Source organism: Pseudophryne corroboree, chromosome 2, assembly GCF_028390025.1.
Source record: "Pseudophryne corroboree isolate aPseCor3 chromosome 2, aPseCor3.hap2, whole genome shotgun sequence".
Classification (NCBI taxonomy): Eukaryota; Metazoa; Chordata; class Amphibia; order Anura; family Myobatrachidae; genus Pseudophryne; species Pseudophryne corroboree.
The window spans coordinates 470,274,514-470,290,784 of NC_086445.1; the positions used below are offsets into that span (position 1 = coordinate 470,274,514).

At 40.2% G+C, this 16,271-nt stretch overlaps 1 protein-coding gene across 4 annotated transcripts in view; it reads right to left on the reverse strand.

Annotated features, from left to right (window-relative positions):
- The window catches only part of EDAR (ectodysplasin A receptor), a 144,753-nt gene that overhangs the window by 63,181 nt on the left and 65,301 nt on the right, over positions 1-16,271 (reverse strand). For 2 of the 4 annotated variants that reach the window (XM_063953825.1, XM_063953822.1), the window contains exon 1: positions 7,446-7,589. The exons of 1 other annotated variant lie outside the window; for it this stretch is intronic. In XM_063953825.1, coding sequence (XP_063809895.1) covers positions 7,446-7,500 — 55 coding nt within the window. In that variant the 5' untranslated portion in view covers positions 7,501-7,589. Of the gene's footprint in view, positions 1-7,445; positions 7,590-8,009; positions 8,098-16,271 lie in introns of those variants that run through there. One more of the 4 variants, XM_063953823.1, reaches the window with a different exon arrangement.

A 16,271-nucleotide genomic window follows, 5' to 3' on the forward strand; every position in this document is an offset into this window, starting at 1 on the left:
GGCAAAGAGCGGGGGTGCCGCTGGAGGAGTCAGTGACTTCCTCACGGTAACCCGCTCTTTGAATTGCACTAGGCAGAGAAAAGCCCTGTTTACCGCAAAACGGGGCATGTCTCTGTTACATAATTAGACCGCTTAGGGGCCTATTTACCAACATCAAGTGCAATCTAACAATCTGTATGGCTCCTTATTGCACTATGTTTTGCTTCTATTTACCATGACGGGCTTCTTGCATTGTCGGGTTTTATGCTCAGAAATATACATATTCATTTATATTTATTATCTAAGCTGTTTCTCTTAATATCATAATGAATGAATGCGTGAATGAATGAATGAATGAATGAATGAATGAATGAATGAATGAATGAATGAATGTTCTAATAACACAACAGCCTCTGTTAACTGCTTTTCTAAACTGACTTATATGGGTGGCTTTACACATTGTAAATCTCTCTTGAGAGCAACGTTTTTTGAATTTAGACTAAAAGGAAAAAGCAGGAAATTGTGGTGTAAAAAGCACATCCTGAGGGCACAAGGTGATCCAGGTGTGCATCAGTAATACTTTAGGGGTAGGTGCTTCCCACGCGTCTAGCCACAGCTCTGCCTGCAGACATACAATGCTCTGATAAGAGTCCCTAGTTCTGAATAAAAGCACATTGTAGTAAATGGAAATATATTTGTAAGGCGGTATATGCATATACAGTACTCTACCATAAGGTTGGCATGTTACTTGCATATACAGTATGTATCTGTCCTGTATTTGCCACGTGTCTGTTAGCACAAATTAATAGCGTTACAACAAAAATACCTATCTATACAATGATTGCTAATAATATTGATTATGATATCCACACATATATGACCCAGTAGATTTAAATGTCTGTAATAGTCTTTTAATTGAAACTATTTTTTCTGTATAACTTGTTATCTTGTTTAAAAGGCCATCGTCACAGTTACTACTCATCTGTGGTATATAGCATGAACTGAATTAGTTAATGAAGACAAACTTTATTTTAATATTCAACAATAAGGGTTTGAGGGGTCTATTCATGAAACAATGAAAAGAGCGGAGAAGTGAGCCAGTGGACAAGCTGCCCATGGCAACCAATCCGCTGCTCTGTATAATTTTATAGTATGCAAATTATAAATGTTACATCAATGCTGATTGGTCGCCGTGGGCAACTTCTCCACCGGCTCACTTCTCCACATTTTTTCTTCTCCACAACTGTTTCATGAATGGACCCCGTAATCACCCACTTTGCCACTGCCTCCATTCTCTTCGGCATTTAGGTGGCATGAACTGTACAGCAAATGTTGTGGGGGCACAGTGCACAAGCTGAGAAATGGAGCTTCCACCTTTCTTGGAAACACAGCTGATACAGGGCTCTATTCAGCAAAAATTGTCCCGATCATTATCGGGCTATAGACGCGATCCTTTCCCCCCCCCACTTTTTTCCACAGTTATTCAGCAAAAAACTTCAAAGGAACAGCGGTTGCGATAACACACGGTTCCTGTGATGTTCTAGAAGGCTTTGTTTTCGGAAATCCGAAAACAAAACCTTCTGATTTTGGTTCTGCGTGTGCTCAGTCCTGCTCTTACTTAACAATGCGTATAGTCTCCTATTTGCATTGAGTCTGCAGTGTGAGGAGCAGCAATTGTATGCCCAGCTACAGCGGGATGCGGTCAAGATGCCGCCGGCCGGAATCCCGGTGGTCGAAATACCGACGCCGGAATCCCGACCGCCACAATCCCGACATATTCTCCCTCCATGGGTGTCCACGACTCCCATAGAGGGAGAATATAATAGTGTGCCGAGCGTAGCGAGGCACCGTGCCCGCAGCGTGGCGAGCGAAGCGAGCCCGCAAGGGGCTGCGTTCCGCTCGCCACCCCTGTCGGGATTGTGTGGTCGGGATTCCGGCGTCGGTATTTCGACCGCCGGGATTCCGTCCGGCGGCATTTAGTACTGATCCCGCTACAGCCTCCCAAAGCTTCTAAATTGCTTAAAATGTGTATGTACAGTAGCAGTGGTTCTCAAACTGTTTTGAATCACTGCGCCCTAGAGTATCATAATTTTTTTCACGGCACCACTAGGCTCAAAGTTTCTTATTGAGAAAGTTAGAAAGAAATATTCAGTTAAGTAAATTGTGTTTATATGTCATTCTTAGGGTCAGTTGTGTGGTGAGGGACAGGATTTGCGTCTGTTTGTCCAGATATTTTATGATTGGCAGCCACCAGCACTGGTTTTGCCTATTACATTCACCATAAATAATTTGAATTGGTCCTGCACCACCAATTCAGGGCACCCTTGCAAGTGTTCTGAGGCACCCCATGGTGTTATGGGCTGGCACACAGTTTGAGAACCAGTGGCATATCGGCTTTATATTAGTCTGTATATATTTATGTGGTTTAAATATAAAATGTATACATACAATTTATATATAATCACATACATATGAATGTATATAGAATAATATAAAGCCTATGTATACATTATAATCAGTTTAGAAGCTTTTGGGAGGCTGGAGCTGGGCATATACTTGCTGCTCGTTTTAAGATCCTGCAGGGATTTTCTTTATACTGTATAACGCCATTCTGAAATGGTGTTATCTAAAGTAATATATTATCGGGATGTTTGACATTTTGATGCTTGCTGAATAGCATAAAACATTAAACCACAACAGACATCAATAGATTAATCCCTACTGTGTGATATTCAGCAAGATGGGTATGAACGGACCAAATAACTTTGTTATCTTCTCTGTTACCCTTTGCTGAATAGCGGGGTTACGTTAAAAATGTGGGAACACTTGTTTCCAGATTTTTAGCGAGAAAATAAATGTCCTGAATAGAGCCCAATGTCTTAAGTTCCTGTGAAGCATTTATGCATCTCATAGTAGTTTTATGTAGTGGAAAAATTAAGTCTTTAAGCACTTGTTCAGATCTTGGCATAGAGAAGGACACTGTGTATGTTACCAAGTTTGATCACAGGCATAATGATATGAACACAGCACACTGATATCTCTTACTGATATAGGGCCTAATTCAGTAAGGATTGCAAATTCTGCTAATCAGCAGAATTTGCAATCCTTTTCCTAGCATGATGACCGCCGCATCCCCCCTTGATAAAGCAGAAATTGCGATCACCTCGCAATTTCTGCTTCATCGTAGAAATTAGTGAAGCCTCCTGCCGGCACTGCTCAGCTGCACCTGCCGGAGGCCCACCGCCATGTTCGCGATCATGGTGGCTGCATGTGACGTCATGCAGCCGCCGTGATCACGCTCCCGATGCGCCCCCGTTCGTGCGGAACTGCCCCGTTTATCCGGCTCCACGCCCGCAATGTTCCGTCTCCTCCCTGGAAACTAAGCGTTGCCCGCCCCGCTGATTGACAGACAGAGGCGATCGCATTTTCTGCGCCCCCCAGCAGAAAATGCAGGCGGATGCGCAGGACGGGCGATGCGCCCGTATCTTTTTCTCAATAATACCAGTTGGATCGCACACTGCGATCTAACCTGAATTAGGCCCATACTCCTCTATCTGTGTGTCTAACGGCCTGCCCCACTATGCCTCATCATACTGTAGCTCTCATTGGATCTGATGTGGTCTCTCCATTTCCTGCTACCAAAGCTCCAGATTGCCATGTATGTGTCCCCAGTGCTGCTGCAGCGCTTCTCTTCTTCCCTCTCTGTAGCTTCCCGCTGTCAGCTTGGTGTCTGAACTCTGGTGAGCTCACAGTGTGTCACTTCAGCAGCAGCACTGTGCCTGAGGCTGCAAGTATTTACAAAAAATATGGTGTACAAGGAAATATTTACTCAATAAATAAACATATTACAATACTACTTAATTATTCAATAATTAATTAAAGTCTATTTACTCTAGACTCGGCTAATGACTGGTCAGAAATACAATTAGAGTACCTCCAAGCATTCACAGTAGAGGTTCTATTTATGAGATGGAGAAGAGTCCTGGGCAGCACAGTGGTGCAATGTTATCTTTACAGCACTGCAGTCATCAGTACAGTATCATTGCCCTGTATGTGTGTAGTGTATATGTTCTCTCTGGGTTTGCATTGGTTTCCTCGGGGCACTTCATTTTCCACCCACAATTAAAAAAAACATAGTGGTAGGATAACTGGCTTCTGACAAAAATTAACCCTAGTGTGTACGTTTGTGTACATGTGGTAAGGAATACATGGGTCTATTTACCAAGCCTTGGAGAGAAATAAAGTGGAAGGCGGTAAAGTACCAGCCAATCAGCTCCAAACTGCCATGTTACTGTTGCTGTGGGCAGTGGGTCACGGTACATCCGGCCACTTATCGCATTGGTACTAATCGCATCTATACTAACATATGTGATTAATATAAAAAAGGACAGCTCTCCCAATAAGCGCTGCCCTATGCAATGTGCTGTGGCTGTCTATGACCAGGAGTCCATCTGCGCATGCGCAGACCAGCGGGACATGCTGGGCGGGTTCCGTGACGGAACCCTCTCTACATTGCCCATATGCTTCTACTGGGTAACGCCAGCAAAAGCATTACCCTGCGCGGTGGAGAGCCACCAGACAGAGGTAAGTACATACGAAAATGCAGTAAACCCCCTGAAAACAGGGTTTTTTAACGCATTTTCACTTTAGTACGTCCCACCCTGTGTTTTCAAAATGAAAGTTAGGAGCTGATTGGCTGGTACTTTTTCTCAATCCACTTGGTCTCTTTCCAAGGCTAAGTAAATAGAGTCCATAGTGAGGTAGGCAAGTGCTTTCTTATCGCTGCCATACAGTGTCAAAAAAAATCTTGTTAATTTGCAGAAAAAAAAAGATTTTATATCACTTCAGTAAGCATACTGTAGAGAGAAACTGTCTGTTATCTCCATAATATAATACATAGAGATATTAGTGCAAGGATTTGAGGGGTCTGTTTGTCCCAACTCAAGGGAATTTGGAAGGCATGTCCATAGTCTCACACAGCTGGGCAGATGCCTCTGGTGACTGTAGCAAGCCAAGGGTGTATTAGGAGGAGGAGGAGGAGAAGGAGTGGCAGAAGTACTAAGTATGCCCAACAGGGGCATGGTCATGCTCACTCTGACACAGTCATGGGTGGCCCCAGTGTGCCATGGCCATGCCACATATCGTTGGGAGATATGAATATTGTACCTTGGCACAACCATAGGAAAAAGGGCATACCCTTGCTCAATTCTAAATTGTGGTGTAAAAGTAAAGCTGCCAAGTACTTATGTATTACTTACAGCAACTGGTGGTATTTCCCCTGCATGCTTAATAGTGATAATTGGTATACCTTTCATTGCAGCATGGTTTGATCAGGTGATAATGATTTTTATTGCTAACTGGTAAATAAAAATGAATTATTAAATGCTCTCACAATATGTCCAGCAATTTGGAAATTCTGTAAAAATACTGCAAAACATAGATTTTCACAATAAGGGGATGATTTAAAAAGATTCTCTTTAGCGTATATGCATACAGTATGTGCATTTGGATATGTCCATTGTGACTAAGATGCATCCTATGATACCCTGCAGCTGTAAATACAGTGTATAATGCGCGCTGTGCACATTTACAGTTAACATATAACCGAAAATAGCAATCTCATTGGGCATGCTAAAGTGCACATTCATGCCTTGCCCTTTACTGTTCCCTACTTGTACATGAATGATCCTTATATGAGCCTAAAAGGACAAGGGGACGCAGATATGTGCACCTGAAAATACCACTAGTACACAGTATGATACACTTTGTGTGAGACACATGCTGTGGAAATGCACTTGTGTTCATATCTAAATCAGGCCCTTAGAGTATAAAAGTAAAGTCCGCCACATTTGCTTGACCATGTACTTTATGGCCGCTGTAAGGGTGTGTGCAAGTACAACAGTGTTCTGTACATACTGTATACTGTATGCACCCTCCCTTGTGCCTTGGGTCACGTTTCTCAGAAGGTTCCGCACAAATGTCAGGAATAAAAGAGATCAGAGGAATGGCAGTGCAGGTAAATTGTCTTGGCTGGGGAGTGGCATTGGGAATATTTATCTCAATGCTTTGAAGAATACTGGCTTACTCCGTATCTAATTCTTCAATAAATACTACATCAGCACACTTCTGAAGCACTGTGCTCATAACCCATGTGAACATGTAGAGATAAAACTAATAGGTAAAGGATGTGTAGCTCAGCACACATGAAACCTTGTTGTATTAATATATGTACAGTGTAAAAGAGATGGGAATGTAGTGAAAACAGGTAGAGGATTTCCTCCATCACATACCACTCCCCCAGGTGCACTGTCACATATCTAGGTGCTATACTGATCTAACTTCAGCAGAAAGTGCGATTTATGACATACTGTCAGCTATATATACAGTATTTTCAGACATCTGTGTTTTTGGCAGAAAATATATTAGTATTACTACTGTAAGGGATACATTTACTAAGGTGGGAGGTTTTTTTTAGAACTGGTGATGTTACCCATAGCAACCAATCAGATTCAATCTATTATTTTCTGAAAGCAGCTAGATAAATGTTAAGTAGAATCTGCTTGGTTGCTATGAGCAACATCACCAGTTCTAAAAGAAAACGCCCACCTCGGTAAATTTACCCCTAATAGTTAGATGCTGTGTTAGAGTCTCACATATGATACCAGGGTTACATTGTGATAATTATGAGAAAACAAGTATATTCATCTGTATTAAAACCCTTAGCTCAACTTTGGAGAATATTTCATATGTTTTGCTTATCATATAGCTTACAGGATAAGAAAGAAAATATAAATCAAAGGTAAAATATGCTGAGGTATAATAGTTCATACATAACCTAAACGGCACATTATATTCATTCCTGTGCTGACCTGTATTTAACACTACACTTATAATACATTCATAATACATAGCACAACTTAAGAGATACACAATGCTGTATGCATATTATCTGCCTTGCACATACAAGTTACGTGCAATAACATTACAAATGTAAATTGTTTTATGCATACCCTGTGTAACTTAAGAACTTAATAGATTGTTTGATTTCCAGAATAAATGCTCCTGGCAATAACAAGACAGGAGAGACAGAGAATTATTCTTTGCCTGTACCAAGAGCAGAACGCTGCTTGTCAGATCATTCTGTACTGCACCTCCTTCCAGACACTGTCCTGTCAGTCAGGCATGTACAACAATGAATGTATAATACATTACATTCAATTGGGCCTGTAATATTACAATACAGGTTTTTATAGAAGAGTGTAGATGTTCTGCTACTTACCCAACCTCACCACACACCTAACTAAACAAGTGATACAGATTATAGTTTGCTTGTAAATATGTCTGCACAGTAGCTGTTAAACCCTGTGTGTATTATATGAACACTTTATGCCAACTGTGCATTGTAACAAAATAGAAGCTAATATTAAGCAGTGATAAATGACTGACTAGTGCGCAGAAATACTTACACACACAGTTTAGGGAGTGAAGATAGAGGTCCAGGCTACTTGGCAGTGCAGGCATTTATCCAGGCAAGGCAATCGTTTTTGGGGTTTAAACATAAGCCTTTTTCCTTTTATCCTCTCAGCAAATTGGTGAGGTGAGGGATCTGGCAGCCCTGCCTCCTTTCCACCCACATAAAAAGTTAGCAATGAAATACACAAAGCTCTTTGAGAAACTGTTACTTAACTAATAGAACCTGCAATTAATCTAGTGTTTAGGAAACCATATGTCCTTAATGTCTTACACTGTTGGTAACCATTGCCCTAGGGTGATAGGCTGGCACGGTGGCAAGTCATTACAGCCTACAGAGGTTTAATACATAGACTACATCATTTTGAAAATATAGAAGTTATTTATTGTTTATTAAGTACAAACATTAAAGCTGCACAGTGATAGTTATGTCTCCCGCTAGCAAGTTCCTATAAACGTTTAACACTAGGATCAGTGTGACAGAAACCAGGCAAAACATCCAATAAATGAGCTATAGCCTATTATAAGACTGAATAAGCCCAAATTCTGTTCCTACTCACTCTGCAGTACAGCACGGGATGACATCAAGCAGCTCATGTTGTCTGGAGATAGACCCTGAAGTGAACAAGAGAATCAGTCTGGCAGCATCTCTCGCTATGCTAAGTCAGAAACTGAGCTCAAGCCAATTCTTTTATCTGTAGTCACTTATTGCCATTATGTACAAGGACATGGACTACAGGTCAGCCAGCTGTCAGCGAGCACCACTCAATTTCCAGATGCTTATAGAGGCTTTGATCAGTCCAACAGAATGGATATACTGAGTGACTGCTACATGAACTTCGTGTCCCCAATAGAGATAGTTTGTCATAGATGCACAGAAGGGGTCGTGATAACTCCAACAACAGACAGCATGTAAATAAACCTCTCCCACACAGTCCAGATGAGAAGAACAGATAGCCATGTCAGCTGCATTTTTAAAAGGTATCTGGTTGATAGTTCGACTTGTATTAGGTCAACAGTCAATAGGTCGACACCATATGGTTGACATGCATTAGGTCGACAGGTACAAAAGGTCGATATGGTAAAAAGGTCAACATGTAAAAGGTCAACAGGTTCAAATGGCTGAGATGACAATGGTCGACACACATATGGTTGACACAAGTGTTTTATTTTTTTAACTTTTTCTTCCATTATCATCCACGCGGACTATAATTGGAAATAGTAACATATGCCGAGTGTTGCGGTAGTGGAGTGAGGCACCTTGCCTGAAGCAATTGGAGAGAATCGCTACACCATTTGGAAATACAAGTCAGGTCCATAAATATTGGGACATCTACACAATTCTCATATATTGGGCTCTTTACACCACCACAATGAATTTGAAATGAAACAAACAAGATGTGCTTTAACTGCAGACTTTCTGCTTTAATTTGAGTATATTTACATCCAAATCAGGTGAATGATGTAGGAATTACAACGGTTTCTATATGTGCCTTCCGCTTTTTAAGGGACCAAAAGTAATGGGACAATCAACTCAAAAGCTATTTCATGGACAGGAGTGGGCTATTCCCTCGTTATTTCATCATCAATTAAGCAGGTAAAAGGTCTGGAGAAGATTTTAGGTGTGACATTTGCATTTGGAATCTGTTGCTGTCGACTCTCAATATGAGATCCAAAGAGCTGCCACTATCAGTGAAGCAAGCCATCATTAGGCTGAAAAATCAAAACAAACCCAACAGAGAGATAGCATTAGTTGTGGCCAAATCAACTTTTTGTAACATTCTTAAAAAGAAAACGCACCGTAGAGAACAGCAACACCAAAAGACCCGGAAGACCACAGAAAACGACTGTGGTGGATGACAGAAGAATTATTTCCCTGGTGAAGTAAACCCCTTCACAACAGTTGCCCAGATCAAGAACACTCTCCAGGAGGTAGGTGTATATGTGTCAAAGCCAACAATCAAGAGAAGACTTCACAAGAGTGACTATAGAGGGTTCACCACAAGATGTAAACCATTGGTGAGCCACAAAAACAGGAAGTCCAGATTAGAGTTTGCCAAACAACATCTAAAAAAGCCTTTACAGTTCTGGAACAACATCCTATGGACAGATGAGACAAAGATCAACTTGTACCAGAGTGATGGGAAGAGAAGAGTATGGAGAAGAAAAGGAACTGCTCATGATCCAAAACATACCACCTCATCAGTGAAGCATGGTGGTGGTAGTGTCATGGCATGGGCATGTATGGCTGCCAATGGAACTGGATCCCTTGTATTTATTGATTATATTGACTACTGACAAAAGCAGCAGGATGAATTCTGAAGTGTTTTGGGCAATATTATCTGCTCATATTCAGTCAAATGCTTCAGAACTCATTGGACGGCGCTTCATGGTGCAGATGGACAATGACCCGAAGCATACTGCGAAAGCAACCAAAGAGTTTTTTGAGGCAAATAAGTGGAATGTTATGCGATGGCCAAGTCAATCACCTGACCTGAATCCGATTGAGCATGCATTTCACTTGATGAAGACAAAACTGAAGGGAAAATGCCCCAAGAACAAGCAGGAACTGAAGACATTTGCAGTAGAGGCCTGGTAGAGCATCACCAGGGATGAAACCCAGCGTCTGGTGAAGTCTATGCATTCCAGAATTCAGGCTGTAATTGACTGCAAAGGATTTGCAACAAAGTATTAAAAAGTGAAAGGTTGATTTAGGATTGTTTAGTTTGTCCCATTACTTTTGGTCCCTTAAAAAGTAGGAGGCACATATAGAAACCGTTGTAATTTCTACACCGTTCACCTGATTTGAATGTAAATACCCTCAAATTAAAGCGGAAAGTCTGCAGTTAAAGCACATCTTGTTTGTTTCATTACAAATCCATTGTGGTGGTGTATAGAGCCCAAAATATGAGAATTGTGTAGATGTCCCAATATTTATGGACCTGACTGTACATGTGGTTTAATGTTTAAAATTACACACACAAAAAACAACCAAAAACTTGTGTCAAACATATCCATGTCCAACATTTTCCTATTTCGACCTTTTGACCCTGTTGACTACTTGCATGTCATCCGTAAGGGGTCAACCCAATGATCCACACCCTTTTAAAAGTAACAATATTAACAATAATAATCATAATAATCATAATAATAGATGTTTGTGAGTTACAAGTAAGAATTAGGGATGTAGCAATAACAAACATCTGAGTGCAACACCATGCCTGAAGCATGGGGAGCAAAGCGCTGCACCAATTGGAAATACATGTAGTTTAATGTTGAAAATTACATACACAAAAAACAACCAAAACTTGTGTCAACCTTTTTTGTGTCAAAAATATCCATGTCCAACTTTTTCCTGTCGACCTTTTGACCCTGTCGACTACTTGCATGTCATCTGTAAGGGGTCAACCTATTAACTGTCGACCAATATGAAGTCAACCCAATGATCCACACCCTTTTAAAATTAACCACAATAATAATAATAATAATTATAGATGTTTGTGAGTGACAAGTAAGAATTAGGGCTGTAGCAATAACAAACATCCGAATGCAATACCAAATTGCCGGATACATTTTAGAGGCACAGGCACTGCATCATTCGGTGTACACAATTGTCTCTGGTTACCAGACTTTGAGAGGAGAATCAGACCATGCAGCATGAGAGTTACTAGTTACCTAATATATCCACATACCCAAGATGCTAAAAGAAAGAAAAGCTACTTTATTGTTGGAAGCATGCAAAGCAAAGTAATGTAAACCAAGGGACACATTTTGATAATGACCCAGAGCCTCTTGATTTCGACTTCAGACCTGGATCTCTGATGCCAGGGCTTAGTAACTTTCCTACTAAACATTGTCATTTTGACTGTAGCCATGGTGGAAGGATCAATCATTTAACTGGTCTTAGATATCTAACTTTACTTTCTACATTCTGGTAATGCCATGCCTATGATAGACTGTAGGAAGAAGAAGGCAAACTAAATTTGTCAGTATAATCACAGAAACAATTTTATGAAGTATATAGATGAAAAGTAAAGTCTATAACTGAAGGGGAAAACAGTTTTTGACCAGATAACAAGGGTGTAAGAGTAATAACTGTGCTCACACGCTCACAATGGGGCTAACACAGAGTTGGTCACAATAATAGGTGTAACTTACAGAAAAACAGCTTTTGCAAAAATGTCATAATTCCTCCCATATGAAGAGTTTGAGATAGATCTTAATATGGGTACACACTATATGATATAATGGCAGATGTTGTGATCTGTGATGGATCACAGCCACCATTGTTTAGTGTGTACCATCAAACTTACCCAATTCATTGTTTGATGAATTGGGTGGTCGCATTGTCCCATTGGATGCGCTGCACGTGGTGTTGTTAAATGCCGCATGTAACGATACATCAAGGTCTCGTACAGTGGATTGTGCTCTGTATATGGAGGTGTATTGTTACACTGCATTGCCGCGTTGCTGGGTTTCACCGTCGTCAGGTGTGTACCCAACTTTACTTTACATCAGCAGCATATCTGCCGGAGTTATGCCAAGTCATCATCATCAGCAAATATAGTACGTACATACTAAACAGTGAGAAACTAGGGGATTCTGTACTGGAAAAAGATGTAGATAAAAGACTTAGCAGCAGTACCCAAAGTAGGATTGCAGAAAATAAGGCAAACAAGGTATTAGCATGCATAAAGCGGGGAATTGATGCAAGGGATGAGAGTGTTATACTCCCATTATATAAATCACTAGTGAGGCTTTATCTCGAATACTGTGCACAATTATGGGCACCATACTACAAAAAGGATATCCTGGAACTAGAAAAGGTTCAGAGACGGGCGACCAAATTTATTAAGGGGATGGAGACACTAGAATAAGAGGAAAGGCTAGCTAGGATAGGCATGTTCACACTGGAAAAAGGAGTTTAATAGGGGACATGATTAACATTTACAAATATATAACGGAACAACAGAGCTAGCGAGGTATTTATTTTTGGTAAGATCAACACAAAGGACACGTGGACACCCACTTAGGTTAGCAGGGAGGAGATATGGCACACCGAGACGGAAAGTTTTCTGCACAGTAAGGACAATACGTATTTGGAATTCCCTGCCTGAGAGAGTAGTAATGGCGGACTCTGTCATTACTTTTAAGAAAGGGCTAGATAAATTCCTAATGCATAGAGATATACAAGGGAACAGTGGGTAAATCATGCATTACAGTAATAATAATAAAAAAAAGAGGAACAGACATAATGGCTAAACATTCGCCCCAGTTAAAATTAGTCTTAAAAATATTACAGTGTAGGAGATCACTAACAGGTTGAACTTGATGGACAAATTGTCTTTATTCAACCTCATAAACTGTGTTACAATATATGTATATATATATATATATATATATCTACCTCTACTATCTAACAAAAGTTGCGCCTCCTATCATGCGTGTATGTGTGATGCTGCAGGTCTGCATGAGCCACAGTTACATGAACATGCCTACTAGGCCTATGTGTGGGCAACACGTCTCTCCCTTGATTGGCTTCTTCTGTCCAATGGAGGTTTGAGTTCCAGATACAAGTAAGTGGGCATTGATTGGCGCATATTGCATATGTGCATTCTTTATGTCAGCTTAGGCATTGCGAATTTGCACAATTTATGCTTTGGAATGTTTTATAGTAATAATGTATGTTCTGTAGGATTTTTTTGTTAATAAAAGTAGTAATTGTAGATATAGTTGGATTTGGGGGGAGGGGGGAGGGAGAACTCCAAAAATTTCTCAGACAAGTTGCTAGTATACCTGGGGCTGTCCCTGGTCGGTCACAAGATGATTGTGGGGTTATAAGATCAAAAAGGTTACAGTCTTCCGTGCCACACTGTACAATATGTGTTTTTGAATGCGCTCTGTAACTAGTCTCACTTCTGCAGACCTACAATTTAACATAGTTATTGTTACTATATGGCAGCAGCAGCACATGATGGGCAATTACAGTAGTTATATAAATAAAAATTAATTAACTCTTAAAAATTATTATGTGGTTTATTACTGTTAAACCAATAAAACAAATCATAAGTTATTACAGGAGAAGGTGCACTAGGCCTATATTTATGGTATTTTCATAAAAATATATAAAATACATTATGAGAGCAGTAGTATGGGTGTATAACTGCCATATCAAGCTATTAAATGAGTCATTGTTCCTGTCTGTAGGAGGCATTGCAGATTGTCTCTAGGACCCAGGTAGGCATGTCTGGAAATGCTCTAACTGTAAATGTGTAACTTAAAAGAGGGACTTTTACCAAGCTACTGTAAAGGTGGCAGCTACACACCTTCACATGGGTGCTATTAGTATCATGGTTTATCTGCATGTCATTTCAAACAATGATCGCTCAGTTTTAAATAACTGAATTTTTATCACAATTAATGATTCATGGTAATGATTTTTATACTGTATGTTCCATCCGTTTGCATAATTTCTGTTCTTAGAAAAAACATTAATACTGTATATAAAAAATGCTACATACAGATGTGTCCACATACACGTTTTCTAAAATCGCACCAAGCAGCCCCGTCTGGCGTGCTACGGACTCTGCAACTTAGCTGCGCTAAGTGTCCTTACAGAGACTTCTGGCTATAAAAGTCAAAATACAGTTTCGATATGAGTGACCTCGCCATGCCTTGTGCCACACATCATTATGCTTAATCTTTATACCGATTCCTTGGTGGCAACAGTACTAATCTAGAGGTCCTGGTACACCGTAAGCAAACTTTGGGGCAGATGTATTAACCTGTAGAAGGCATACGGAAGTGATAAACCAGTGATATGTGCAAGGTGATAAAGGCACCAGCCAATCAGTTTCAATATGTAAATTAACAGTTAGGATCTGATTGGCTGGTGCCTTTATCACCTTGCACATATCACCGGTTTATCACTTCCTTATGCCTTCTCCAGGTTAATACATCTGCCCCTGTGTATGCAGCTACAATGCAAAAAAAGCTGCTCAAATTAAGAAAAAGTATGAATCGCACCAAGAGTCTTGTGCCATACGCACCAAAACTGTAGGTGAATGCGGACATCTCTGTATAACATTTAGATACCTATGTATATACTAAAAGCTTATAGTATCATACTTATATTAATTTTTATATAAATTAGTGATCATACAGCAGGTCCCAAATTTTAGCTTTAGTGTTCTTTTAAAGTAATATCTAAACTATATTTTTACTCTATTGTAGGTATTTCTAACCAATAACTTGTCACTGGGAAAAGATCATAAGGATGTACTGGCTGGGCCACTATGTAACTTTGCAATAAACAGAACGTTCCTCCAACAGCACGCATCGAAGTGTTCTGTACTAATTTGAAAGCAGTAAATTTACTGACTTGTTTAGCAAATGGTGCACTAAGCCAGGCAAACCATATGATGTAATGCCAGAACTCAGGAGTAGCGGGGAGCTGCTAGGTATTGGACACAATACTGCTCATCTTTATATGCTGATTGTGAATATAGTATGTTGAGATTAGTTTATTGGCTAATTGTGGCATGTGGATTGTTCTTCTCCATTAGGAAATCCAATGTTGTATACCATACATACTTATCTGTATAAATATACTGTGTGGGATGGCTCAGTTCCATGAGCAAATCCAAAGCTGTATATTTTACATACTTTGCTTTTCATGTCCCTTTGATTCCCACCAATCAGGAAGCTGTGTCACTTTGCAGATGACCAATGATATACAAATCAGTTAAGCCATGTACCGAACGAGTAAGCATACAATGTGATAAATGATGGGCTGATTTTAATGATTTAGCAGTGATTGATTTTAATGATTTAGCACAATACTTCAGTTAGCTCAGTAAGGGGTCCATTTACTAAGCTTTGGATGGAGATAAAGTACCAACCAATCAGCTCCTGTCATCTTTCAAGCACAGCCCGTAACATGGCAATTAGCAGATGATTAACTGGGACTTTGTCTCTGTCCACTCTATCTTCATCAAAGGCTTAGTAGATAGACCCCTAAATCTCTGAGTTCCCCATCTTCGACAAAAGTGGGGCAGATTACAGATCGTTGGAGAGGTTTCGGTGGATCCCAGGGTGAGTGGACCCCCTTGCCCTGTGGCCCCTTAATGAACCCAGGTGTATGGGAAAAAGGGCATATTTTTCTATTGGTCTGAAGTACAGCACCAAGGACCACCCATAAAAATGATGGGCCATAATATACATTTTGAGAGTCGTTCCCCCCTCTTCTTGATAGATACTGTAAGATTAAAAGATGGGTACTTTGTTGTCAAATGTTCTACCTTTTATTCTAATTTTTTTGTTCATTGCATTCAGAAAGTATTCACAGCGCTTCACTTTTTCCACATTTTGTTATGTTACAGCCTTATTCGAAAATAGAATACATTTATTTTTTTCCTCAAAAATGAAAAAGTACATAGAAATTCTGACCAGTAAACTGGGGGCAGAGCTCCCAAACAGAAGAGGTCAAATACCTTTAAATTGTCATCTAAAGAAAGTAGTCCAACAGACGGTTATGAGATTAACAGCTGTAAATTTCATGATGATGTTACAGAAAGCCAGACATGTTACTATTCATAACACTGGCCCACCTCTTCTTAGGAGGAATTTCTCTATTTCTAAATGATCAAATGGAGTTTAGACAGTAACCCACCTTTTTGAGTCACACCTACATCCTGCACCCTACACACGCATCTCTGTAATGCTGAGGGTCCACCCATAACACAGTCTAACACCATGGTAGTTATATCCTTACCACAGACCCTGATCAGCTCTGATCACTGTTACTGTATCTGTGACTAGCT